The following is a 26,235-nucleotide window of genomic DNA, read 5'->3' on the forward strand; positions in this document are numbered from 1 at the left end:
AGTGCGAAGGAGGGTGATGGACTGGGGAAGGTGTTCCACAGAGGGGCCACCGAGTGAGGGGGACATGTGCCTAGAGAGATGGATGCTGAGGGCGGAATGAAGGCGCTGCAGAGACAGAGAGGTGTGAAAGTGACGCTGGGGGGAGTTCCTGTGCGGCAGGTGTGTTGTAGGGATGGGAGTACTGTGAGGGGTAGCCCTGGAGGGAGTGGGGCTCTGGAAGTTGGGGTGGTGGAGGTGGTGAAGGCGAAAAGGATTGCTAAAGTCACCGTGAAGGGAGGGGGTGCTGGTGGTGGGAGCGAGGTGCTGGAGGAAAGGGTCTTGGAGGGAAAGAGGTTCTGTTGGAGGAAGGTGCTGCGAGAGAGGTGCTTTAAGGAGGAAATATTGAAGGGAAGGGAGTTGGGTTAGCGAAGTGTTGGGATTGAAGGCTCTTGGATGGATGAAAGTCCTGTGAGGGGTTCTGTGAGAGGAGATCCTGGAGGCATAGGGCGCTAATGCCGCTATTTATGAGTGGGGTGGTGTTACAGGGACGTCCTGCTGGGTGGGGAATGCTGTGAGGGAGGGAAGTCTTGGAGGGGAAATAGTGATTTGCTGGAGGTGGGGCGTGGGGGTGTTGGTGGGAGGTGTCAGTGGCGAGGCGGACCTGGGGCTCTGGAGGGCAGGGAGAGTAAGCACACACCCGCTGCTTTAGGGAGACACACCGCACTCACAAACACAGGCTGGACGCTGGTCCCTCCGCAGCCAATCAGCGGCCCCGGCGAGGGGGGCGGGGCCGCTCTTCGGAGCCTGGGCGGGCTCGGCGCTGCTCACTCCACCTGCTGCAGGGCCGGCGCTGCTAGGAGCCGGACACAGACAGCGGGACCAGAGCTCGTTCAGCGCCAGCAGAGTCCAGGCTGCAGCCCGGCCTCGGCCCCCCTCCGCCGCCAGGATGATGATGATGTCGCTGAACAGCAAGCAGGCATTCAGCATGCCCCCCGGCCTGCACGAGCCCAAGTACTCAGCGCTGCCCAGCTCCTCAGCAGCGCCCTCCGGGGGCTCCCCCAGCCTGAGCAGCAGCCGCGCCGGCGCCGGCGCCGCCTCGGAGGCCATGAGGCGCTCCTGCCTGCCTACCCCGCCGGTGAGTACAGAGGGCAGCCGCTCCTTTCGCCTCAGCGCAGCGCAGCCCGCCCTTCCATGGGGTCCAGAAAGAGGTGTTCACTGAAGGGAAGACTGGAGAGACTGGCATCCCCATCATGGCCATTTACTGGCAGCCCTCCAGAGCTCACTGCCCGCACGCACACACTCACACGGGGATCCGTGACATCCCTTCCCTGGCACCTCTCCACTGCTTGATGGCAGGCATTCAGTGACACTCCTCCGTTCCCCTACTGTGGCCCCTCTCCGGAGGTCACTTACTGCCTGCAGGCATTGCTCAGAGGCTTCCCTCTGCAGCCCTTCACGGGCCCCTCTCCAGCTGTCATAGCTTGTAGGCATACATTCAGGACTTCCTCTCTAAGCCCTTACAGAGGCCCCGCTCCAGAGATCCCTCACTGCCTGTAAACTTTCATTTACCTCTTCTAAATTCCCTACGTCTTCAACCCGGACGAGCAGACATGATTCCATCTATGCATAGGAGACGCAGCATGCAACGTGACACATCCCTCAAAACACCTTCACTGACAGCTCTAGTGAGTGCGCTCAGAAGCACATGTCCGCTTTCCTTTTACCCCTGTTAAGGAGCCAATATCTCCAGTTAACGCATGTCTGCAAAATTATTTATTCCGAGCTCCCTCGGTGACAGAACTCTAGAGATGCGCTTACGAGTTCTCCCTTTACCTTTACGGGGTTCTCAGTCCTGGCTGCGGAATCTTCCACTGGCAGGCACTTCTGGCTAATTACCCACTCCGGCTAATACCTGCCTAACAGGAATTCTGCTGGTGGCAGTGAACGGGGCATTAAGTATTCTGCTGGCACGTTAGTTCACTCGCAAACTCTTTCCGCGTTTGTCGGAGAGTCAACGTCGTTTGCGCAGTTTTCCACAATATGCTGTTTTCTTCATTCCCACATTCACGCCCAAAAACTGAAAACGTGGCAGTGAACGTGACCTCTGTAATAACCGGGACACATTAAAACTCTCAACTCGATGGCACAGTTAAATAGATCCTCAATGCTGTGTGTTTTCTTCTGACGATTGGTGGGAAGAGCGTTGCTGTTTGCGCCATTTACACAATACACCCGTTGAGGCTGCGCATGTTCTGCCTCCACACCCCTCCGGTGGGAGCTGTCCAGGAGTCTCGTAAGGCTTTGTTTTCCACCAGGTTTTATTTTGCACTTAAACGTTGTGTGATGAGTCCATAGCTGTATTTCCCGGCCCTTCATCTGCTGTTTCTATGCCCTGCGTTTAAGGATCTCAAATCCTGCCCGGTATGCTCCAGTATTCTTGTCTGTTCCAGCCAGGCAATGGCACTGGGTGCTACCACCTGCACTGCGGTCAGAAGCTAAGGTCCCGTAGCCCAAGGCTGGCACGACCCCTCCACAGCGCATAATTATCAGTGGTGACTGCATGTTCTACATTCCCGTTTGTGTTCCAACAACACCAACTTCAATACATATGAAAGGAGCACCACACCACGGCGCACAGTCCAGTTTCGTCTACTAGGGCGCCTTACATAACACAGTCCAGTAGGCGCCATAACAGGGTGCCTTACGGAATACAGTTCAGCTTGACCTATTAGAGCACCTCTCAGAATACAGTCCATCAGCACCTGTTTCATTGTACTTCATAGAATCGGGTTCAGCCCTATCAATGCACCTCACAGAATACAGTCCACCAGCACCTCTTTCATTGTACTTCATAGAATCAGGCTCAGCCCTATCAAAGCACCACACAGAATACAGTCCAATTCTGCCTGTTAGCGCACTTTTTAGAATACTTCCAACTGTACATAGATCACATTTCGGAGTACAGTCAACTTATGCCATTGTACTTCAGAGTAAAGTTCAGCTCTTCATATCAAGGCATCGTGCAGTGAAACTCTACCCGTTAGAGTAGCTTACAGAATACACCCTAACTCTACATTTGTTCGCACCTTAGATAATACGGCCCAACTTTACCTATTATTACACCTAACATAATATAATCCATCTCTGTTAGTTATCGCACCTTAGAAAATACAGCCCAACTCTATCATTGCACCTCACAGAATACATCCCAGCACTGCCTTTAAAAAAACTGTCGAACACTGCACATCTCGACACCTTAGAGACTATAGCCCAACTCGATCAGTTAGGGCACCTTATAGAATAAAGTCCTCGTCTTGTCTTTTACGGCACCTTACAGAATACAGTCCAACTCTATTAGGAAACTTTACAGAATAACGCCCACCTTACATAATGCATTCCAAAGCCACCTGTTAGGGCACGTTAGAGAATACAGTACACCGCTACATTACTGCACCTAAGACTGTCTATCACGGCACCTTAAACAATACAAAATACAGCCCAAGGACACCTATTGGGCACCTTACAGAATACAACCCGCCACTACACACTTGACACCTTTCAAAAAACAGTTCAACTCTACATATTAGGGAATCTGTGAGAATACAGCTCAGCACTACCTGTTATTGAACTCTCAGAATAAAGACCAAGTCTGAGATTACAGACACCGATACTTGTTATAAGACTTTGCAGAGTACTGAGCAACTCTATCTACCAATGCACCTTACAGAATGCAGCCCAATCCTACTTATCGCAACTTACTTATTACAGTTGAACTCTGCCCATGGGTAATCTCACAATCTGTATTGAAATGTTGCTTGCCAGAATCTAGACGAACTCTACTCATTAGGACACCTTGCAGGATATAATCCAACATTACTTATTATGACGTTTCACGTGTTCCAATCCTGCTCTACCTACTGTTACACTTTTTCAATACATTCAAAATCGACTTATTAGGACTTCGTGTGTAATACAGTCTTACTCTATCTTCTGTCACACTTTACAGAACACAGACCAACACACCCGATTACAGCCCTAGATAGAAAATGCTCAAATATTACTTATTAATCGCACCTTAAAGAATTTAGGCCAACTCTACCTGTACTTGCCAGGGCACCTTACATAATACATCCAAATCTAACTTTGAGGGCACCTAAAGCGCATAATTCCGACTGCTAACCATCATTAATCACATGTCCCAACTCTATCCAGGAACGCTGAAGCACACATTCAGCTCTTCCTGATGGAGAGCTAGAGTTCTTCCTGTTTAACCAAAAACTTTGACACCTTGCACCTTTCTACTAACCTCACTCCTCCTGTGTCCTCCCTCTAAACACCACCGTTTTGATTTGGCCATTTCCCTCCCCTCGTCTCCTTCTGTAGAGTTCTCAAATGTTTGCAATGTGTGCTTTCAGTCCCAGCCCCCTTATCTGCTTGATGATTTTTTCATACCTTTACAGCAAATCACCCCACACCTCCATGACTCCTCTATGCCCCCTCTCTCTCTCTCCCCCCAACTTATGTATTCAGCAGGTCTTTGCCGCTGGTATTAATTTTTATGACCTGGGATGCCGGCGTGCTCTGTGTTCTCGTCTCCTTTCCCGGACCCTGCTCGTGCCGCCTCTTCATTTTTTAACATTCTGCAAATGTTCGGGGAATTCCCCCGCTGACAAGTAATGTGTGCTTTCTACTTGCCCTTGCAGAGCAATATATTCGGCGGTCTGGACGAGAGCCTGCTGGCCCGCGCCGAGGCTCTGGCGGCCGTGGACATCGCCTCGCAGAGCAAGGGCCATCATCACAGCCACCACCACCACCACCCGCCGCCGCACCACCACCACCACAGCCCCTTCAAGCCGGACGCCACCTACCACACCATGAACACCATCCCCTGCACCTCGGCCTCCTCCTCGGTGCCGAGCTCGCACCCCGCGGGCCTGCCCTCGCACCACCTCTCGCACCACTCGCACCACCCGCACCACCACCAGCCCTTGGAGGGCGACCTGATGGAGCACCTGAACCCGGGGCTGGCAGCACTGGGCGCCATTTCTGGGCCAGACGGCGGCGCCGTCAGCACGCCGTCTGCGCATGCGCACCTGAGCGGTGGCGGCGGCGTCATGAGCGCCATGCACCCGGCGGCGCTGGGCCTCGCGCACGCCGGCCTGCCCGCGCACATGGGCTGCATGGCTGACGTCGACGCCGACCCGCGCGACCTCGAGGCCTTCGCAGAGCGCTTCAAGCAGCGACGCATCAAGCTGGGAGTCACGCAGGCCGACGTGGGGTCGGCGCTGGCCAACCTGAAGATCCCGGGCGTGGGCTCGCTGAGCCAGAGCACCATCTGCCGCTTCGAGTCGCTGACGCTGTCGCACAACAACATGATCGCGCTGAAGCCCATCCTGCAGGCCTGGCTGGAGGAGGCCGAGAAGGCGCACCGCGAGCGGCTGGCCAAGCCCGAGCTCTTCAGCGGCGGCGCCGGCGGCGAGCGCAAGCGGAAGCGCACGTCCATCGCGGCTCCCGAGAAGCGCTCGCTCGAGGCCTACTTCGCCATCCAGCCGCGGCCCTCGTCCGAGAAGATCGCGGCCATCGCCGAGAAGCTCGACCTCAAGAAGAACGTGGTGCGGGTTTGGTTTTGCAACCAGAGACAGAAGCAGAAGCGCATGAAGTACTCGGCCGGGATCTAGCGCCCTGGCCTCGTGCCTAGGACTCTTTTTGTGGAATATACTGGACAAGACTGAGTGATATGTTTCTATGTACAAACACAAATGTATCTGGACATTTATAAATGCACCGACCAGTGGAACTAAGCAAGAAACTGTGTCAGGCCAACAAGCCAAGCATCAACCAAGCCCGTGACTATACTCAAAGTTTTTCTGGGTAGAAACTAGACTGTGGCTTAGCTTCAGCCAGTTCCCATCAACACGTTGTAAAAAGGATTGGAATATTTGATTATTATGTTTTTTATAGGCTCGACGATACAGATGTAGATATTTATAAATATTTCTACGTGAGAACATTTGTGTGCATATGTATATATATATATAGATATTTATAAATGCAATCAAAAACCCTGTTAATCAAAATAAGACCAACAAGCTAACACGCCGCTGATAAATCACGGAAACTCTTCGGTCAGAAAATTTTCAAAAAGCCACCGTTGAACCGATATTAAAGAAGTAAAGAATCTGTCAAGTAAGATGCCCTTTTTATTCATAAACACGCCGAACTTATTGGAGATGAAATAATGTCACGCTACAGTATTTTGTTTTTACTGCCAAACATAAAAAGAAAACGAAGACTGCAATTTCCTTGATGACACCTAAACACAAGTGAGGCATGGTGTGTGCTTCGATTAATTTTGGGGTTTGATGGTGCTGCTGCCTTATTTTCTCTGTTTACACATTATATGCTATATATTTTATGGTGTTTGTATCATGCAGTTCGGCAGCCCCTTCCTAGAAACAGAGCTGTCGCTGCAATGATTGCTCGTTTTGAAACGCTTTTATTGAGCCTGCCAAGCAATCCCTTGTAAATTATTAATATCCCCTCACAGCTCTGGCAATTTAATTTTCTGAACCTGCTAATTAATCTATCTATTTATTCTAAAACTAAAAGAAAACAAAAGCATTAGAAAGTATGATCTGCTTTGGCGTGCTGTTAGGAAATGTTTATTCGAACTTGTCAGGAATTGTTTATTTGCAGCTATATTTTTCTGACACAATACACGTGCATTTTTGTTCTGACATGTCTGATTTGTTATTCTCTGTCTCCGACGAAGCCCTGTCTGCATTAGACTCCAGACTGTGGCGGATTATCCTGTTCGAGCTGATGTTTACATCATTAAATATTTATTCGGGGAGTCCTACAGTGTTCCCCTGAAGATACAACGAGCCAGTTACTAGGGGCACCAGCGGTGCATCACTTTCTCCCCTATGGACTACTCTTAGCCCTGTGTATTTGCCCCTCCACCTCCTTGTCTTCAAAATGTTATTTGTTTACATTGTTTTTTACTTCAGCATTCGAGATCTGTTTACAAAAAAAAGACTTTCTGCGATTCAAAAAAAGAAAAAATATATAGTGTACACATCTTGTAAATTCACTTGTTTGGTACAATTCTTTTAGTACGATTATCAGAAGTGCCACATTTTTGGGCATTTTTATGTACTGTAAATATTTCATTCAATATGGCGCACACATAGATATATTCTTACAGATTTTTGCTCTATTGCTGTCCTGAGGCGATTTGCCTTCTCGACCCTTGTGTCTGATACGAAGACTTCGTTTTGTTAAAAGGGTTTATTTAAAAGAGTATTGTATTATGTTATTTATCATGGTGGTGGGCTGTCTTTCGTTGAACAGATGTTTATGTTTTACTGGCAACGTATGTTTGCTGTTCTTTTTTTCATTAAAATATGGAATTGAACCTAAATCGCATTTTCCTCTTAAATGGTATCACATAATTTTTCAGATTTTTTTTCCGTAACCTGAAATGTCTGATAATTACCATATCTCCAAATCTTAGGTGGTATTTAATGTTGTGCACATTGCGCAAAATGCAGTCACCACTTGGAGCGCGCAAAATGGCTCTGCCCAGCGCAAGAGGTTATCATTTTAAAAGCTAATGTTCCGGATAGATGCTTGTCTCGTGAGAGCTCTAAAATTGTCAATCATATATGTTATGTGGTGTTTGTAATATTGGAATCCTGAAAATATATTATTGTTTTAAACGGTATGCTAACAATTCAATACCGCTCAAACGAGAAACATGCACACATGGATGTAAGCGTGCATAGTCCGCCCTCATAAACATGTTTAAGACATCTGGGATGAGTGTAGGGCAAATGGGTGAGTCCATATAAGCCGGAAACTCATTTACTGCCTTGAGATAAGCAACTCTGCGGGTTTTACTCATGTGGTAAGTGTCTAAAAGCAGCATTCTCTGATCACGCTGCCATAACAATGAGAATGTGTTTCGTGTATACTGTTTCATAGCTCACTATTACCGCGTCTAAGAGCTGTAATTAACATTTGTTATTATTATCACCCCTCTTCAAATTAATGGTATCCATTCAGGCATGCTGTTGGAGTCTGGACCGCCAATCTCAAACACGCAGCAGGGGAACGGTCTCCCCAAGTCCGGATTTCTAACCACTATTAACCTCATAAGTGCCTTTTCACACATCCCAAACGGGACGACTTTTTGTGGCAGCGCCCGGGCTGAACAGGGACTTCACTTCCAGGCTCACACCCTCGCAGCGAGTGCAAGGGGTGCAGGTGGCGTCTGCAGGCCGCCCGCAAAGGCTAATGGCCTGAAAGAGTAGCGGACGCGCTTTGTCCGTGGACAGTGGGTACAGGAGGTGCCTGCAGGGATCTTTGTGAGGCGTGTTCGCAATGATAGTGAGAGCACCGAGGGACCGCCCGGTCAGCATAGCTCTGCCCTGTGTGCTTTGGGGGCGGGGAGGGGTCCCGTTCAGCACGATGGACAAGGCTCAATGCGGCATTTATCTCCCACTGATGTCTCCTCGGGGGTTCAGCACCATGGACAGCGTGCGGCTTGCATTGGCCTCCATTTCTCGCTGCTGTCTCCTGAGTCGCCGCTGTCACGCCCAGCACTGTGGAACCTGTTTATCATAGCCTGTGCTTAGTGATAGACTGTGTTTACTTTCGTAAGTGTTGATATTTATTCTGGCTCAAGTTTCTCCATGGTACCCAGCTACAGCAAATTCAGTTGTAGCCTGAATTCCTTGGAAGGCAAGACATGCGGGACGTGGGCTTCTTTCTGTATTTGAACAAATACATTTACTCTCAATCACGAATCGAAGTCTCCTGTTTACCGGATCACCACCTCTACACTGTGGCTCTCTGTTGCATCTTTGGGGCTGCTTCACAGGGGAACCGACCAGGCTTGGGGTGTAGCGGGCTACGAGGTCAGTTCAGCACCATGGGCAGCGCCCAGACTGCAAAGCCTGGTTATCCCGTTGCTTCTGCTAGATCCGAACTGACCTGGTTCAGCACTCTGGATAGAGCCCTGCGGGGCCTCCGTCTCCCACTGGCTCCTCCAGATCCACCCTGGCCCGCTTCATCACCAGGGATAGGACTCTGCGCAGCTTCGGCTCCCACTGTTTTCTCCAGATCCGCCCTGGTCTGGTTCAGCACCAGGGATAGGGCTCTGCGCGGCTCTTACTCCCGTCAGTTCCGCTCTGGGGACTTCCGCACTGCAGAGACCCTTCCACTCCCTGAAACATGTTCATAATGCCCTGTGCAGCACAATGTTGACTGTGCTCTGCAGGTATACAGCGCCCTTTTTGCTCCCTGGAACTCCCCCACAATAAAGCCACCCTCAAATCTGTGTACTTTGCGCAGGAGTCTGCCAGGTCTGTGCCTCTCGTGTTCTCTCCCAGGGGAGCCCGCTTAGCACACACCCAACAATCGTCTGTTCTAACGCTCCTCGGGCTTTCAGTTGCAGATGTATGCATCTGGCCTACTGACATTTTATTTATGTACATTGTGGTAGGTCTTGATATTAACTTCCACTGCGCACACTATCACGTGTGATCACGTCGTCACTGTTATGTACATGCGATGTTCATATATACCATACAGAAATATATACCCCTATTTTAACATCCGGTTATGAACAACACGTTTTACCGCTCTTCTGGGTTTCTAACCACTCTAATTAACAGGTGCTACTATTAGACACTTTATAGTATCCTGTTTATCGATCCAAGAAAGATGGCAGGTCGAGTCGGCCTTGCCTTTCAGATAACTGCAAATGGCCGAGCAGAGCACTAGCTCACGAGGCCAGGCCGAGAGCCAATCGGCAGCTTTTTCAGTTTGTGTTGCGCACGAACCCTGTGCGTTTTATTTCGTTGTTTACATATTTTTATGTGTTCCAAGAGGTTGTTCTATATAGGCGAAAACGGAGTTCTAACAGCGAAGTAGCATGTCATACGTGCGTTGCTGACGTACTGTCACTTGGGTGGGTAATTTGCTATTACAAAATGTAGACACTTCCTTGGCCAGCATGCACCTTATTGCGTGTATTCTTGCGGATGTCTTGGTGGGAACTGCAGGGTTCATCAGCTGCCTCCGCTTCTATTTTTTTTCGAGCCAGGTGACAGTTTCAGTGCACGTGCCACTGACGCACACAGTCCGTCTTCATGCAGGCAGAATAGCTCCCCGGGGACACCAAAGGGCTACAGACTCCTGTGTGAAGCCATAAGGCTCCAGGTGAATTTGACAGCAGACCTGACGCAAGCCTACTTACTAGCAAGGTCTTTAAAGTGAGTTCCTTTGAACTTCGTGTTATTGGTAGTAATTAACAACTGCCTGTTGCAAGGCTTCAAAACCACAAGGATATGTGCTTTTGACCACGTCCTCATGTGAGGCACTATTGTGCTCAAAATCAAAGCAGATTTGGTGGAGTTTACTATTGGTCTTGGCAAGAAGAGCGATGACAACCGTCGGGTTCTATTCGGTGCTTCTAGGCACAGTCAGCCATGAAAAAGTGGGTGGAGGCTTCGGGGAGCTGGGCAATCTGTGAATGACGAGGAGGAGAGGTCGATTGTGTTATACAAATGGCCGAATGAATGGAAGATTGATACTCGATGGCTCGAAGGACACGGTGATTGCAGAATGTAGATATTTATTTGAGGAATAGATGCACAATGATATGATCCATATTTCTTTAATTCTTGGATGACCTCAATCATATTATACAAAAGAAAACTGGATGAATTCTTGGTGCCTTGATTGATGACCCAAGTGTGCCTTAGGAAGCAGATATGGTCAAATGAATGGACGACTGAAGAGTCGGTTGGATTATATGAATGACAGGGTGATGAATGACTGAATGACCGGAAGTTGAATGCCCGAGGGGTAGATGGATGAAAGGGTTAGATTGTACGAACGAGAGAACGATGAACGGGTGCATGGACGACGAAGGCCAAGTGCATTCGTGGATTGCAGAAAATGGAAATGTATGAATGGATGGGCGTTTTATTCCTTGATGATTAGATGGATTAGCCATGCATATCGTATGGCCAGAGAATGAATGGACGCTTGATGAGCGGGTTGTTGTCTAAGAATTAGAGGTGGATAGGTGGTTGTATTACATGAACCAGAGAGGTTTTCATGGGTGATTGGATTGGATTGAATCCAAATACTTCCTTGACGGGTTCAAGGAGAACGCCGTCACGTGACTTTTTCCCGCTTCCTGGTTTTGATGCATGGCAGTGGGGATAGCGGTGTCACCCTTTTCTGCACTCGGCAGATAGGGAGATGTCTTCTTGAAAGTGGTGTGCTGACAGGTGAACCAGCTCGGTCACTCCTCCTGGAGCAGTGCCATAACCATGGGGTGATACTTGCAATGGCCACTTGCTGCTAAGGCCAGAATGCCCCACAAAAATTGAAGGATGGTGGTCCAGTTCGCTCAGCACTTTGTCTCCATGACTTATTTTAAGAAATGGAGTGGGCGAGAGGGCAGGCAGATCTTTGAAGCTGAATGCAAGGAATGCAGTCCTAGCCGCGTACGAGTGACGTCACATAGCCTGCGGTGACCGAGGCCGTGTATGTGTCGGGGTCCCAAAGCACAGCAGCGCTCTGCTGGTGCACAGCACGGCAGGACTGCTCTCTTGCAAGTACCAGCTCCGGGCCCTGCTGACAGAAGCAACCTTCATGGGGCAGCCTTCTACTCTTGGTGAACAGGGTGCTTTGAAAAACAGACTGTGGTGATCTCTGGCTCGAGGCGCTACATCCCACTGGCGGACGCAGCACCCTCTGGGGTGTGCTGTCCCAGACACGTCCACCATCACCTGCCTGGCAGCCGCACTAGGTGCTTCGAGGATTAGGGGGGTGGCCACATTCACAGCAGGGCTGAGGCGGGGAGACAGAGAGCGCTTCCGTTTCAGGTAGCAAAGATACAATCACATTGTTGCACTCTTGTCCTGTAACCACCATTGGCACGTGCACCCACTGAGCTCCAAGATTGTGGAAGGCGTCTTGGGCGTGGATTTGGGATTGAAGGGGAGAGCAAGGCCCGGGGTCAGAATGGACGCAGAGGGTTGTCTCTAGTTCACTGTTGAATGCGACACGGAGACGCCTCTTTCCACTTGTCTCTTCTCCTATCTCCCTCTCTGCGTCTCTCTCTTTTTCTTTTTCTCCTAACTCTTCCCTCTCTGTGTATTTATTTCGCGCTCTCTCCGTTTTTGTGTCTCCACTGCTGTCTTTTTACACCTCTCTCGCACTCCTGTCACACAGCCACGTTCTCTTTATCTTACCCCCTCTTTCTATCTCACTCTCACCTCTCTCACACACCTCTCTCGTTCCACCTTCTCCCTGCCCACCTCTCACTTCTCTCTTCCTGCTTCTACCTCCCTCTGTCTCGTTATGGTTTTCGAGCTGGACTGACTCCATTAAGAGTCGCATGGGGTTAACTCGAAACTGACCTCGATCGAGCGCGTGAGTACTCGGATCTGAGGGGCTGCACTCCGCATTCTCACGTGGTTCGGACCTGGTGTTGCTGTGCATTACCGAGAAAGGCATGCTTCTGAACACGCCTGTGGTCCACATGGATCGCACAAGACAAGAGGTCCACACATGACACAAATTCTCCAATAAATAAACACGCAGTTACTGCTAGCGGCCCTGCAAGAGTTCTGGCAGTTGTGGACTCCACGGACTCATCACCGGGCGGTATTCCGGTCACATGGGGCTGCCTCCAGAGAACGTGCCCCGAGCAACATCCTGCGGTCTCCGATTCCCCTTCGGCAGCCTCTGTCCGTGGGAGCATTCTCTGAGGAGTAGTGCCTGGGAGTCACTGCCTCCAAGAGAGGCACTGGAGAGGAATAAGTACATTCCAAGGAGCGCGATAAACGCCCGTTAGTTACCGCATCGGCGGTGAGTGATTAGAGCCAGAGGGGGCCTCTGGGGGCCGCCCACCCCCTCAAGGGCGGAAATTGATTAGTGCTTAAGGGGCCCGGGTCGCTGTCCTTCGTAAGGCGGCTTGAGATTAGTGCTGTAGGGCCCCCCGGAGGCAGTCACCCCTGGCGGGGCAGTAAGTGATTAGCACTGCAGGAGCCTCCGAGCCCACTCGCACGGCGGTACGGACTAACGCGGGGGAGGTCTGTAGTTCCGCCTTCCGCCCCACCCCTGGCATAGATCGTCATGTGTCTCCGGCACACTGCAGCGCTAACGGGTCCTGTCTGAGGCACCCCCAGGGACAGACGCGTCCTCTGGTCAGAAAAGCAGAGAATACATACCCCCCCCCCCCCCCCAACGTACTCCGAATGTCGTCCCCCCTCCGACCCCCTTAAACCAGGACTGAGTACAGGTGAGGTACAATGACGGGAAGTGTTGTTGGTAATTTTTGTGGAATGAAGCGTGTTTTTTTCAGATGTATTTTTATGTGGAATTCCAAATCATAATAAATAAAAATGGAATTGAATTGATGGAAGTGTTGTTAGGGGAGGCCACGCCGCCTTCAGCTCTGAATCAACACATAGGGATGCATGCATCTGTTGTGCTCAAGCCCGGCCCAGGCACAGCATAAACGCCCATGCGTGCAGTAGGTTATTTCCCACCAGGGTGATGTCACGGTCCCGTTCTCATTCCCGGAAGCACCGTCTGGCGGTCCTCCCCTCGTCAGGCAGCCTTCCATTGCCTCATTGTTGCGGTACTTCTCCCCCCTGCTTGAACTCGTTCACCAGCAGCCTTCCCACAATGCACCGGCGCAGTATATGTGTGATACCAGTGTTTTGATTTATTTTCTGTTTTCCTTACAAACCGACAGGTGCACGTGGGCCTCGGTCTTTACGGGCCTCGGTCTTTACAGTCCTTCATTTTTCGTCACTTGCGATCAGGCGGACGCTGATTTTCTCAGCACCAGTCTGGGGTGCTGATCAAAAATTAATGAGGGCTGGGCCTGGCGGAGAGCCGCGTCTGCGAGGGCCTGAATATTGTAACTGTATATTAACCCAGCGCAGCCTGCCACAAACACGTCTGTCGTCTTTTGGATCTGTAATCGGGGGTTCAGGCCGCCAACAGTGGGGGTACCCCCGCCCCCTCGGAGTTGGGCCCTGTTGTGTGTTCGCGCATTTCCTGGTCGTACAACCCGCGCACTGCACACCGCCCGCTCTCGGGTTACACGCTCGTTAATAATAGATCGGTTTGCTGGGGTGCAGTGCTTTCCTGCCCTGACATTTTTTTTAAATAGGGTTAATGCAATATTAATTGGCGGCAGCGGTTATAAGAATGCGCGGGGTGTTTCCAGGAGCAGATCGATGAGGCTGAAGCGGGGAGCTGCGGCTCCGGCGGGCCCGGCCGGGGCTGGAGGTGAGTGCGGCCGGGCTGCGGAGGGCTCTGCGGATGGAGACGGTGCAGGGGTCCCGGGCTGAGAGGGAGAGATAGCGAGAGCTGGAGAGGAAGAGGACGAGAGGGGGAGGGGGGGGGGGGGGGGGCGACGTACAGAGGTAGAAAGAGACGGACAGAGAAGGAAAAGAGAGAGGGACAGACAGAGAACGAGGAGAGTGAGAGACCGACAGACAAAGAGGAGGGTGGGGGTTGAGATGAGAAGAGAGTAGGGGTTGAAAGGATGAGAGAGAGAGTTTGGATGAGAGACGACGACAGAGACGTAGAAGGAGAGAGCGAGAACGAAGAGACGGAGGAGGATGACAGCAAGGAAGGCGAGGGAAAAGAGCGACAGAGAATGAGAGAGAGAAGGAAGATGAGCGAGAAAGCGAGAGAAAAGGCAGAATGGAGAACATGAGAGCGAGGGAGAGAAAGAGGGTGCTGAGGACGACAGGAAAAAAGAGAAGGGGGAGGCGAGAAACGACGGGGAAGAAGTAGGGATAAGGCAAAGATGGGTCGAGAGAAAGAGAAGGAGAGTCATTAGAGACAGAGCGAAGAGAAGCGAGCCGGGCTCAACGGCAAGGGAATGCGATGAGAGGGCCGAAGGAAGGCTGGTGAGAGGTGGAAATAGGCGGTGTGTGGGAGGGCAGATTAAGAGATAGCGTGAGATGGACAGATACCCAGAGACAGGCGGAGGAGGGGGCAGAGGGGTGCGTGATAAGCAAGAGACTGCCCGAGACAAGCATGGGGCGAATGAGGCAGAGAGAAGAGAGAGCAACCGTCACTGACAGGCTGGGGTCTTGTCAGACTCCGAATCTTCCTGGTAGCCCCCTAACCCCCAGGGAGGGGTCCCCGGCCAGGAGCTGGGGCCGCCGCGCCCACCTCCTGAGGTCACGTTCACATTCGCTCCTTAGAGTCGATATATCCAGTCTGGGTGAATAGTCCAGGGTTGCCTTTAAAAACGTAAAATACACAGATGGGGCCAGAGGGGCCTCGCCGAGGCCTTGAGGGGAGAAGCTTCACAACCACAAAAGCATCACAAAATCCTTCTCAGACAATACAATAATACACCCTCTCTAGTTTAAAACCCATTTGAATGTTTCAAATTGCAATTATGGATATTTCATAATAATTCTACTTGCCACCGTGTACTTTTGATTTGAGAAGGAAGCCAGATTTTTAGGATTTTAATTGTATGGACTGGGTTTGTAAACTTTGTCTTGGGTTAGTGGTTCCCACCGGGCCTCTCTTGACATATTCCCTGCTCTTGTTTTAAGCAGACTCTCTTCTTCAGATAACATCTGTAAAGACGTTGTTTGCAAACTTTTGTAAACACGCCGGTCTCCGAGGCAGGAAGGTTTTCATTACCCATTATCTCTGCTAATGGGTACCTCGGGAGCTCCCGTGCCAAGGATTCCCGCGGATGTGTCCTTACACCAGCAGGCGAGGCCTGCAGAAAGCCGCGTCCGCCAACCACCGCTGGCCTCTCAGGAAGGAGGAGAGGGCTTGAAGTTGTTGGGGCCAGCGCAGTGGGGAGGGAGGGGGTGAGCCTAGCACTCTCGAGGACAGGAGCCAGATTCAGAAAATCATTGATGGAGACCTGGCCACGAGACCCACTTGTTATTATTATAAATTGAAAATAGCTAAACTACGTGTATTGAGCCAGCGGCATTGTGGATGTTGGAAGTCATAAACCCTCCTTTTAATATTTAGACCCAAAGCCCCAGAATCCATCGCGATGGTGCGCGAAAATAACCCACGATTGGCTGATGGGGTCACAGAAGACAGTTGTTAACTAGCCAGCGCTTAATTTGACACGTGGTCGTTTTTGGGGCATGTGGCCACCGGCACTCGTTTTTTAGGACTGGAATTCATTTTTTCTCCTCTGACACTTCCCGAGAGTGAGCGAAGGAAAACGCACAATGGCGAAAGGAAGAGAAAGGCGGAAACCCCGCCACAACGGGAGAAAGCAGGAATCTGCAACGTAGATCTAACGGGGCAGGGGTGTCTGGTAGCCGGTTAAAGGCACGAGGCTGATTCCAGACTTTGCTGCCTCGGTAGGTGGTGCGCCGGTGCCAGCCGTGGGCTTCCGAGCAAACTTTGGGCACCGGTTCTTACTCTTATCAAATTAAGCACCGTACGCTAAACTAGCCATATATTATACTGGATCCCACCGGTATTACTTACTATTTATTACTTTCTATGCCTTATGTATTACTATAGATAAAATCTTTAAAAAGCGAGACACTGGCATCTGTGTAAAAAAGTTTTTTTTTATATATATAAACCTGTTTCACTTTACAGTGCTTTCCCTTTGTTCTTGGAAGCAACGATGAATCAGTGAAGTTGCGACGCAGAAGTTCGTTCCCAGTGCTAGCCGGTAAACATTCACTTTCCAAGAGAAATGGTCTTTCTACAAAGTTTACTTCCCACCGCACCCCGGTGAGGGGGGTGGGCCCAATGTCACAGAGTGTCCTGTACCCGGCACTTCTCCTGGGGTCTCGTTTTGTAGCAGCAGCAGGAGAAGCAACTGAACTCGGAATGGAGAAGATGAAAGGACCCCCTCCCTGCTCGCGCCTCCCTTTCTCCACCGAAGGGCCCACGGCTTTGGTGCGCCTCCATGTTGCCGGGGCACGAATCCCAAAGTCCCGCAAATGTGTGCCCTCAAAGGGCTGTCCCGATAACCAGAGCCAGCCCTCGGCGACAGGAAATGTGTAAGACTAAATCAGTGACATAGTACAAACGGAAACATAGAGGTAGAGATAGGGCTGAAGAAAAAAGAAATAAGGAAATAACATGAGTGAAGAAGAAAGAAAAGAAGAGAAAAGGCAACGAGGGAAACAAAGAAGAAAGGAGTCAGGAAATAAAAAACGTTCGGAGAAAGGACAGATGGCAAATAAATAAATTACACATTTCCTACCGAGGAAAAAAAGAAGATGTACGGATAAAAAATGGACATAGAAGGAAAAAGAGGGAATGAACACGGAACGAAAAATAAAGAGCTACATTGAGAAAAAAATGAGGTAGTTGACGAGATGAAACACGTGCGCAGCCTCCTCTTAGCGGGATATCCAATTTAAAAGGGAGACCAGCTGTTTCATGGCCTGACACCGGGAGTGCATTGCATGCACTCGCCTCCCCTTTCCCATTGAATGACGGCTTACTCTGCCTCGGGCACAGTGGAATGTATCAAATAATCCCTCAGCGCCCGCTTCCTTTTTGTGCTGGCAAATACCACGAGACACTCTTTCTTTCTAACGAATATATCTGCCCGTGTCCCTTTCAGTCCCAGCCGGTGGCCAGAGCTGGCGACGTTGGAACCGGAGGACCAGGTTTGAGTCCCGGCGTCGGCTCAACGTCTTGTGATTCCGGGCAAATCACGTAATATTGCTGTGCTTGAATCTCATTTTTACGTCCCCAATGAAGGTTTTATTGTGGCGCGTCTCTGTTTTTATATTAAATATTCTGTCTGCGTTCCTTGTTTACATTTGTTTCCGCGATTGTTGTTCATGTGGATTAATTGACAACTATTTCCCGAGTCTTTCAAAGCTGTGAGAGGTGAGGGTATTTGTTGTTAATGTAAACCATATTAGTTATGAGGTAGGAGTTTGCGCCAGTTTGTATACACGAGGCTTCGCCTCACGCGCCCTTTTGTTTACACAAGTCTTCCCCGCACGCGCCGGGACGCACTTGGAAGCCGTTCATCCTTCAGAGGCCTGCAGTACTACAGTCTGTCTTCTATTAGACGCAACCATTAAAGCCCCGATTCTTGAGATAGGCCTTCTCTCTTTGCAGTTTTATGTAGCGTGAACTCGACTGGAGAACTTTCAGTGAGCACCAGATTACATCACACAAGGCTAGATTAATTATCTGTAACTAGTCTAATAGATTGCTGTGTACCTCTTGTGTGAAAGCCCCATGTGTGGCCCACCTACTACATCCCGTTTCCGAGTCTCCTTTTCCTGGTTTGGTTTAACCGGCAAAATAGATAAAAGGCAAGTGCACGCATATCATCGGTAAAATATGACGTGGAATAAAATCGAATATTTAGGTAAACGTGAGGTACTGAGGTATCCGGAAGTCTGTTTACATTTGGCATAAGCATCTGATCCTCGCTACTGATTCCAATGCTGGGCCAGAAAAGTTTGGAAGAACCCCTGGATTTCCGACACCAGCCTTTCATGGCGCCTAAACGGCTCCAACGAAAACTCATAACATAAACCCTCGGGGGATGTCTCAAGCGCCCTCACTGCGGAGAGGCAACCTAGACTCTTCGATAAAGTGCGAACGTTTCCAGGAATCCTATTTTAATACCCCTATGTGTGTATTTGTTATGCAGGGAGCGCTCTGGACGTAAATGTTCATATTTGCATTATCGCATTTATCATTTCTGCTGAGTGAAACAAATGTGGCCGAGGCAATGGCCCTCTAGATGGAGCGTTTGTCTTTTTCTGAACTACATTAAATGCAGGGAATATCGGGCCTTGCGCAGCACACTCATCTAACTGCTTGAAACCTTATTTAAAACGTTTTTTCCTTAATGAAACAGAAATATAAAGTAAACACGCCACCTTGCATTTCCCTCTGAATATAATGCACGTGTGTAAAGTACAGGCTTACAATTTGCTGTGTTAAAGGGGGTGGGACGGGTGAGGAGGGGGCGGGAGACGGTGGGTGGTGGGAGAAGTTATTTTCACACAGTGATGCTTTTAACAATTTAACTAGTCAATGCTACTAGCGAAGCAGTTGAGGCAAAACACTAAAACGCCAGCTCATTGGACATGCATGCAGAGTGATGGCCGCCTCTTTGAGACTATGATGACTGTCCTTATGGACCAAAGTGCCCCGAAGAAGCTCCATGAGAACGAAACGTGTTGGCTTTCCTGATAGCTGTTTAATCTGGCCACAATGAAATCCACTTTAATTAAGGAATGAACTAATATAAACATTGGATACGAATTGGATTATGGACCTATTCTGATTTCTTCAAATGAGGATGAATGTTGAACACTGTTTAATACGAAGGGGTCCTCGATATGGTATATATTTATGTCAGATTCGTACACAGAGTAGTATTATTTTTTCAAATTCAAATTCAAAAAGTAGCTTTATTCGATTTTAGCAAGGAAAATCATAAAAGCACATTTTAATACAGCATGATAAACAGAATTTAACTCAGACCTAGTATTAAATTAGACATAAACAATGAGAAACGACTTTTAAAATTTTTTTTTTAAAAAAGATATATCAAATTCAGAGGACAATCAATTCATAGATGCTCTGCACCTTACTGCAAATTTCAAAAAGCTAGCAGCTACAGTAATGGTATGTTCATCTTCGAGCATATAGAGCTTGAGTAAGGCTGGTCTGCACTGTCTTAGACCCCATTGTTTCAAAAGTGGTAGGAGATGCTTCTTTCTACCCCAATCATAATATTTGCAGAATAAAAGGACGTGGATATTGGATTGCTTAGAGGTATTGTCACAAGGACAGACCACCAGATTAGTGGACCAGTCATTTGTGGTGGGAAATGTTAATAGGCGGTAGAAGCACTCTGTCCTCATCCTTGTTAGCAGCATTCTCGTATAGGTTGGAATATGCGGAGAAAGATAGGAGGGAATGCCAACATCATGAAGAAGGAGCTTGTGATGGGCGATCGATAGTTTGTTACCTTCAATATAAGAGCGCCTGTCTTCGAGTAAACCTAAACAGCGGGCCTTAAGGTCCTTTTTTAGAATAGTTGTGCATAAGGTCGGATTGGTATATAAATCAGCTAAATCCAAAGATGTTAGGAATTTCCGCACGTAAGCGAGCCAGGATATTTTTCTTGAGTCACTTGAGGCCATGCAGTCCATGATCACATCTCGGTTTAGCACAGTTTTTTCCGAGGTCCATATTTTGTGCCATAAAAGAATTGGTGCGGTTTTAATTGTGTCCGAGATATGTACACGGGCAAGCTCGTTGTGGCAGACTGTGGTGGAGGTTGATCGTGGCACAGCCAGCAGGTATTTTAAGAATGCATTCTCGCTGGTTTGTATCTCTCCACAATCCGCCAGACCCCAGATTCCAGCCCCATATGTTGCAGTGGAAACACACTTAGCTACAAATATATCCAACAGGATCCCTACCGGTTTCCCACCTAGTTTTGTGGCAAATTTCTTTAGGGCTCCAATTTGTCTTATGAAAGCCAAGTTGCGGGTATGAATAGCATTTTTCCATGACCCTTTGCTATTGAAGAGTATGCCCAAGTAAGTAAAAGTTTTTGTGAGAGAGATCTTGGATGCGTTAATGAACGTGTTGCATGAAGTCTTCTTTTTTTTACTACAACACATAGTAAATGTTTTACTTACGTTGATCTTTAGACCTCTCTCGCCCATAAATGTTGAGAAGGCTGACAGTGCTTTTTGTAGCCCTAATTGTGTCCTTGACATGATAACGGCGTCGTCCGCATATAAGAGAATTGGAACTACCAGGCCTTTTATTTTAGGGTAGTCAACGTTCAATTTTGCGAGGCAGTCGGCGACGCTGTTTATATATAAATTAAAAAGAAAAGGGGCGAGGATGCAACCCTGTCTAACCCCCTTTTTGATGGGGAATTTGCTCGTGCAACTCCCATCCTTGCCGTAGCGAACCTTGGCCCCAGCTCCACGGTACAATTCTTTTATGAAAGCAAGTATGTTGGGATCAACTCCCATGGCGGTAAGGGTAGACCACAGTATAGAGTGGTTAAGGCAGTCAAAAGCAGAGCTTAAGTCCACAAAGGTCATATATAAATTACACCCTTTGGCCGTCACATATTTATCGGTAATCAAAGCTAAGTTGAGGCATTGTTCCACTGTCCCAAGGCCAGAGACAAATCCATATTGAAATTTGGATAAGGTGTTATTTGCCTGGGCCCAAATCTGCAGTTGATTCAGCAAGACTCTCCCCGCCACCTTCATCATGGAGTCCAGCAAAGAAATGGGTCTGTAACACTTTGGGTCCATTCTTTCCCCTTTTTTAAAGATTGGTATTATGATGGCTTCTTGCCAAGTTTCAGGGAATCCTGTGTGAGCATAGGAGTTAAGGACGTTTGTAACAATTGGTGCCCACAGTTTGATGTTGTCTTTAAATAAATCTATTGGTATTCCGTCCGGCCCAGGGGCTTTAGCATTAGAACTTTCAAGAATGGCCAGTTCCACTTCTGCATAATTGAAAGAGATGGTAAGTGGAAATGACTCTGTGTTATTTCTTTGTATCCCGTTGCTCTCAGTTTGATGAATATCAGGGTGGGGTGGCTCAATCTGTTCATCTAGTTTATACAATTCTGTAAAGTGATTTATCCAGACTTCCTCTTGGATGGCAATTTCTATGAGGTCAGTTGTCCTATCTATGAAAAAAGGGGCGTTGACCTCTCTCCAAAAGGCCGTGTTGTCTTTTAGGATACTTGCTTTTACCAAAGCTTCCCAGGCTGCAGATTTCAGTTCCTTTTTCCTGTTTTTAATTGCCTGTTTATAAGCTGCACGGGCTGATCTTATTTCCGTCTGATTTTTTGGGTGTTTGTTGAGAGTAGTCTTTAGGATATTGTGTGTACTTGAACATTCGCGATCAAACCATCCAGGGCTTTTTGTCCCATTACTTTTGTTGTATTTTCTATACAGGTTTTTCCTAATTTGTGACGCAATTTGATCAAAAGCACTGATGATGATTTCCTGTGGGTTGGGAGGGTATTCTAGACAAATCCGGAATAGATCAGGATCAAAGTTGATCAAATTTTCGAGAAACTTGGATGTATCAATTTTTGCCCACTTTAAAGTATAACCGTTTCTCGACGAGAGTGATATGGAATGTGAATAGAGGTTTCCTGTAGTGCTCCCGGGCTTGTTTCCACTAATGGGGGAATATATTTTCGCACTGATAGGGTAGTGGTCACTCATAACCAGCTCCTCTCTCCTTGTTTCTCGGGCATCGCCGTGGTGACTATTAGACAGAAGAATAAAGTCTATAGTCGTGAGCGAGCCCCTTCCATGGAATGTAGGTTGGAAGACAGTTGGTGGAACTGTTAGGTCATTAAAAAAGCCCAAATCCCATTCGTGCAATAAGTTGTTTAGTTGGGAACCCATAGCTGAGTGTTCGAAATGGGTGGTGTGTTCGCCATTTGGGGCTCTTAGGTCGCAAACCCTGGTTCCACTATATGGGCATAGGTGACAGTTGAAATCTCCTAGAATAACTAAACGACTGTCTAGACGAGGCCCACCCATGCCCTTCTTGATGAGTTTGGATATAAAGTCTATGAATTTTGGTTGGTCGTCTCTCTGTGTACTATTATATAGGTTTACGATGAGAGAGCTAACAACCTCTTTCCCAGTCATTCTTAAGGCCTGTGAGTGGAGGCTAAAGGACTTTAAGGTAGGATCAAGTGAGGCAAGCTCAATGAGTTCTAAAGATACATTGAGTCTATTTGTAACATATAGGCAAAGACCTCCTGAGGGTCTGCCTCTGGTAGACTGGGTAGCTGGGGTGAAATGTGTGCTATAGCCATCCAGATTGGTAGGTGTCAGGTCCCAACATTCCTGTAGTGCTATGATATCAAATCTATTTATAAAGTTCAGGAAAGTTGGGTCCTTCGCTTTGGCTGAAAGACCGGCTATGTTCCAGGTTAGGAAAGACAAGTGTTGATTAAAGTCGGTATGATTTGGGGGGCAATAGGGATGACTGTGATCAGGGGTTAAAGTGGATGGAGCCAAGGGACCATTTATTTGTACGACAGTGGGCCCAGAAGGGGACATATTAGTGGGGCCAACAATAAGTTGTTCTATAACAGGTTCCCCATATTGACTTGAGGGTGACCCAATACTAGCAGGGGGCAAAGGAAATTTTGTCTTATTCTGGGGAGATGGATGGTTGCTTGATGGTCAGTCGACCATTTCTAAAACTGAATAGTAGTTGCTGGTTGGTACCCCCCTCCACCCCTCTGCGTAGGGTTGCTCTCTTCTTTGCTTCCAAGGGTGAAAATCCCACTCCCTTCCTCTGTTGCGTGTATCTACCTGAGACCAACTCCAGCCTGGGGATTGGTTCCAGCTAAGAGGATAATCTTGATCGCGGGGGATCCTTGGAGGATAGAAGAAGGACAGACGATGGGTGTCTATAGATCCCTTTCTCTCCAAGGTTGACCAAGAGCAAATATATTTAACAGTCTCTGGATCGTCAAAATTGATGATAATGCAGTCCCCCTGTATTCTTTTTCTAGTTTCCCCAATCCAAGGAACCCTGCGTGTCATGGAGAGCCTGCTATTACAGTAGGAGGGAAGGGGTCTGTTGACGTTGAGCCATTGCATGACTTTATTTTTTAAGGACCAGGTGGATTCACTCGTATTTTCATCTAGTTCTGGGACTCCCGTAAGGATCACGGTGTAGGGAGTTGCCTCTGGGGGGAGGTGGATAGGTCTCTTTAGCTTAGCTGGTTTATTCGTAGTATCACTTGCTGGTTGTGCATCTAAGGGCTTGGGAGGGGGGGGCTTTGATTTAGTTTTGGAGGGCTCGGAGGTTATTAAGGTTGGCTTTCCCTGAGCTTGCTTGGTGGTGTCTTTAGTGTTTGTTGGAATTACTTTAGTGCTAGTAGGCGTTTTGGGAGGTTTACCTGCCGGTAAAGCGGTGTTATGTGTTGGTGGTGGGGGTGCGGATTTCTGCACAGTGGTTTCCCTAGTATGATTGGGAATTGTGGAGGCTGGGGGAGCTGTAACAAAGCTAAGAGGTTTTTGTTGGCTAGTAAGGTTGATAAGTCTAGCAATTTGTTTCTCGATGTTATTTAAGGATCTTTCGATAGGTAATAATTGGGATTTTATGAGATCCTTAATTGTGACAACCATATGTGTGTTAAGCTCTGCATGATTTGTAGTTCCAGCGGCAGCGTGGTCCCTCTGAGCATCTTCCAAGGATGCAGCTGTTACCGAGGGGTCATCCACATTAATATGTTGGGGGGTACTGACATTGTTTTTGCGTTTAGTGTGGGGGGATTTTTTTGACCTTGTGTGCTTTGGTGGACGTTTCTGATTAGTCGTAACAGTTGGCCTTGTGCTATCCTGTTTAGGGATGGCTCCCTCCCTTATCCCCTTCTCGGTATTAGTGGCAGGGACAACTGGAAGTTGCGACTCTATTAGAGTTGGCGATGCCATTTGAGTCTGGCTAATCATCAGAGTCGGTGTTTTCTCCAGGTCTTCCTGCGAGGTTTCCCCCAAGGATAAGTGAGTGACGGATAAATCAACACTCATAGGAATGGTGTGTAAATCTGCATGGACTTCTTGCAGTAATGGAGCGTTGTTGCCTTGTTGAATGGGTGTTTTGGCTAAGGCCAGAAGGCCCATGGAGGATCTTCGTGCTGCTGCTAAGTCCTGGGAGACACGTCTTTCCAATAAAACAATCCCCTGGTTTATTGCATCGTTGGCCTTCGTAATGAATTGGTCAATTGGACCAGTCACCTGGCCCGCCCCTTGTGCCGTCTTACTCCGCATGACCCTTGTAGTCATGAGGGCTCTATATTAAACGTACACAAATAAAGGAACAGGGGATAGCAAGATGCTATCAGAATGCAAGGGGAGATGTCAAAAGGGCTAGATGATATAAAATAGGCCCAGGCCAGGCTCGCTCAGGCTTGAACGGGCTTAAACGGGCCCGCCCTTTGCCCGGGCTTCGCCCCGGGCTGCGACCCGCGCGCGTCCCGCGATGCGCGTTTGAGCCCTTGCTTAAATGCTGTAGTGTGACGAGGGGCGGGCACTGGGAGGGGGCGCGGCTCACGCGGGAAGAGGAAACAGCTGATGGACTTAGCGCTGTTCCTCGCAGTCCCGGGGCCGCGCCTCTCACCTCCTCTGCGGCCTCGCGGTGGCTTTCTCCTTTCTCTTGATGCGTGGGCAGTCTGGTAAAGAAGCTGCTACTCCTGTAGCAGAGGCAGGACACTGGGAGCGCTGGGAACAAAAACCTCAAAGGCGAGCGGCACCCGCGAAGCGGGGGCCGCAAGAGGTTATAGACGCCTTGCTGGGGGCGGGCACTGGGAGGGGGCGCGGCTCACGCGGGAAGAGGAAACAGCTGATGGACTTAGCGCTGTTCCTCGCAGTCCCGGGGCCGCGCCTCTCACCTCCTCTGCGGCCTCGCGGTGGCTTTCTCCTTTCTCTTGATGCGTGGGCAGTCTGGTAAAGAAGCTGCTACTCCTGTAGCAGAGGCAGGACACTGGGAGCGCTGGGAACAAAAACCTCAAAGGCGAGCGGCACCCGCGAAGCGGGGGCCGCAAGAGGTTATAGACGCCTTGCTGGGGGCGGGCACTGGGAGGGGGCGCGGCTCACGCGGGAAGAGGAAACAGCTGATGGACTTAGCGCTGTTCCTCGCAGTCCCGGGGCCGCGCCTCTCACCTCCTCTGCGGCCTCGCGGTGGCTTTCTCCTTTCTCTTGATGCGTGGGCAGTCTGGTAAAGAAGCTGCTACTCCTGTAGCAGAGGCAGGACACTGGGAGCGCTGGGAACAAAAACCTCAAAGGCGAGCGGCACCCGCGAAGCGGGGGCCGCAAGAGGTTATAGACGCCTTGCTGGGGGCGGGCACTGGGAGGGGGCGCGGCTCACGCGGGAAGAGGAAACAGCTGATGGACTTAGCGCTGTTCCTCGCAGTCCCGGGGCCGCGCCTCTCACCTCCTCTGCGGCCTCGCGGTGGCTTTCTCCTTTCTCTTGATGCGTGGGCAGTCTGGTAAAGAAGCTGCTACTCCTGTAGCAGAGGCAGGACACTGGGAGCGCTGGGAACAAAAACCTCAAAGGCGAGCGGTCGAGTAGTATTATTTAGTTTAGGATTAGGGATTGATTCCCCGACAAAGGGTGTGTGGTGGCTGTTCCCTCACACTCATGCACCCGCATTCTCTTAAGTGTTCTCTTGTGATTTGATGACAATTGGGGACA

The 26,235-nt window shown here is 49.2% G+C and overlaps 1 protein-coding gene across 1 annotated transcript; it reads left to right on the forward strand.

The window, feature by feature from the left end:
- The first annotated feature begins 857 nt into the window (after nucleotides 1-857).
- POU4F2 (POU class 4 homeobox 2) lies at nucleotides 858-7,390 on the forward strand. Its single transcript, XM_086963294.1, has 2 exons — nucleotides 858-1,114; nucleotides 4,683-7,390. The coding sequence occupies exons 1-2, from the start codon at nucleotides 926-928 to the stop codon at nucleotides 5,655-5,657; spliced, it is 1,164 nt and encodes a 387-aa protein (XP_086819420.1). The 5' UTR covers nucleotides 858-925; the 3' UTR covers nucleotides 5,658-7,390.
- Nucleotides 7,391-26,235: the final 18,845 nt, after the last annotated feature.

The sequence above is a fragment of the Lissotriton vulgaris genome, chromosome 3_1 (genome assembly GCF_964263255.1).
Source record: "Lissotriton vulgaris chromosome 3_1, aLisVul1.2, whole genome shotgun sequence".
Taxonomy (NCBI): domain Eukaryota; kingdom Metazoa; phylum Chordata; class Amphibia; order Caudata; family Salamandridae; genus Lissotriton; species Lissotriton vulgaris.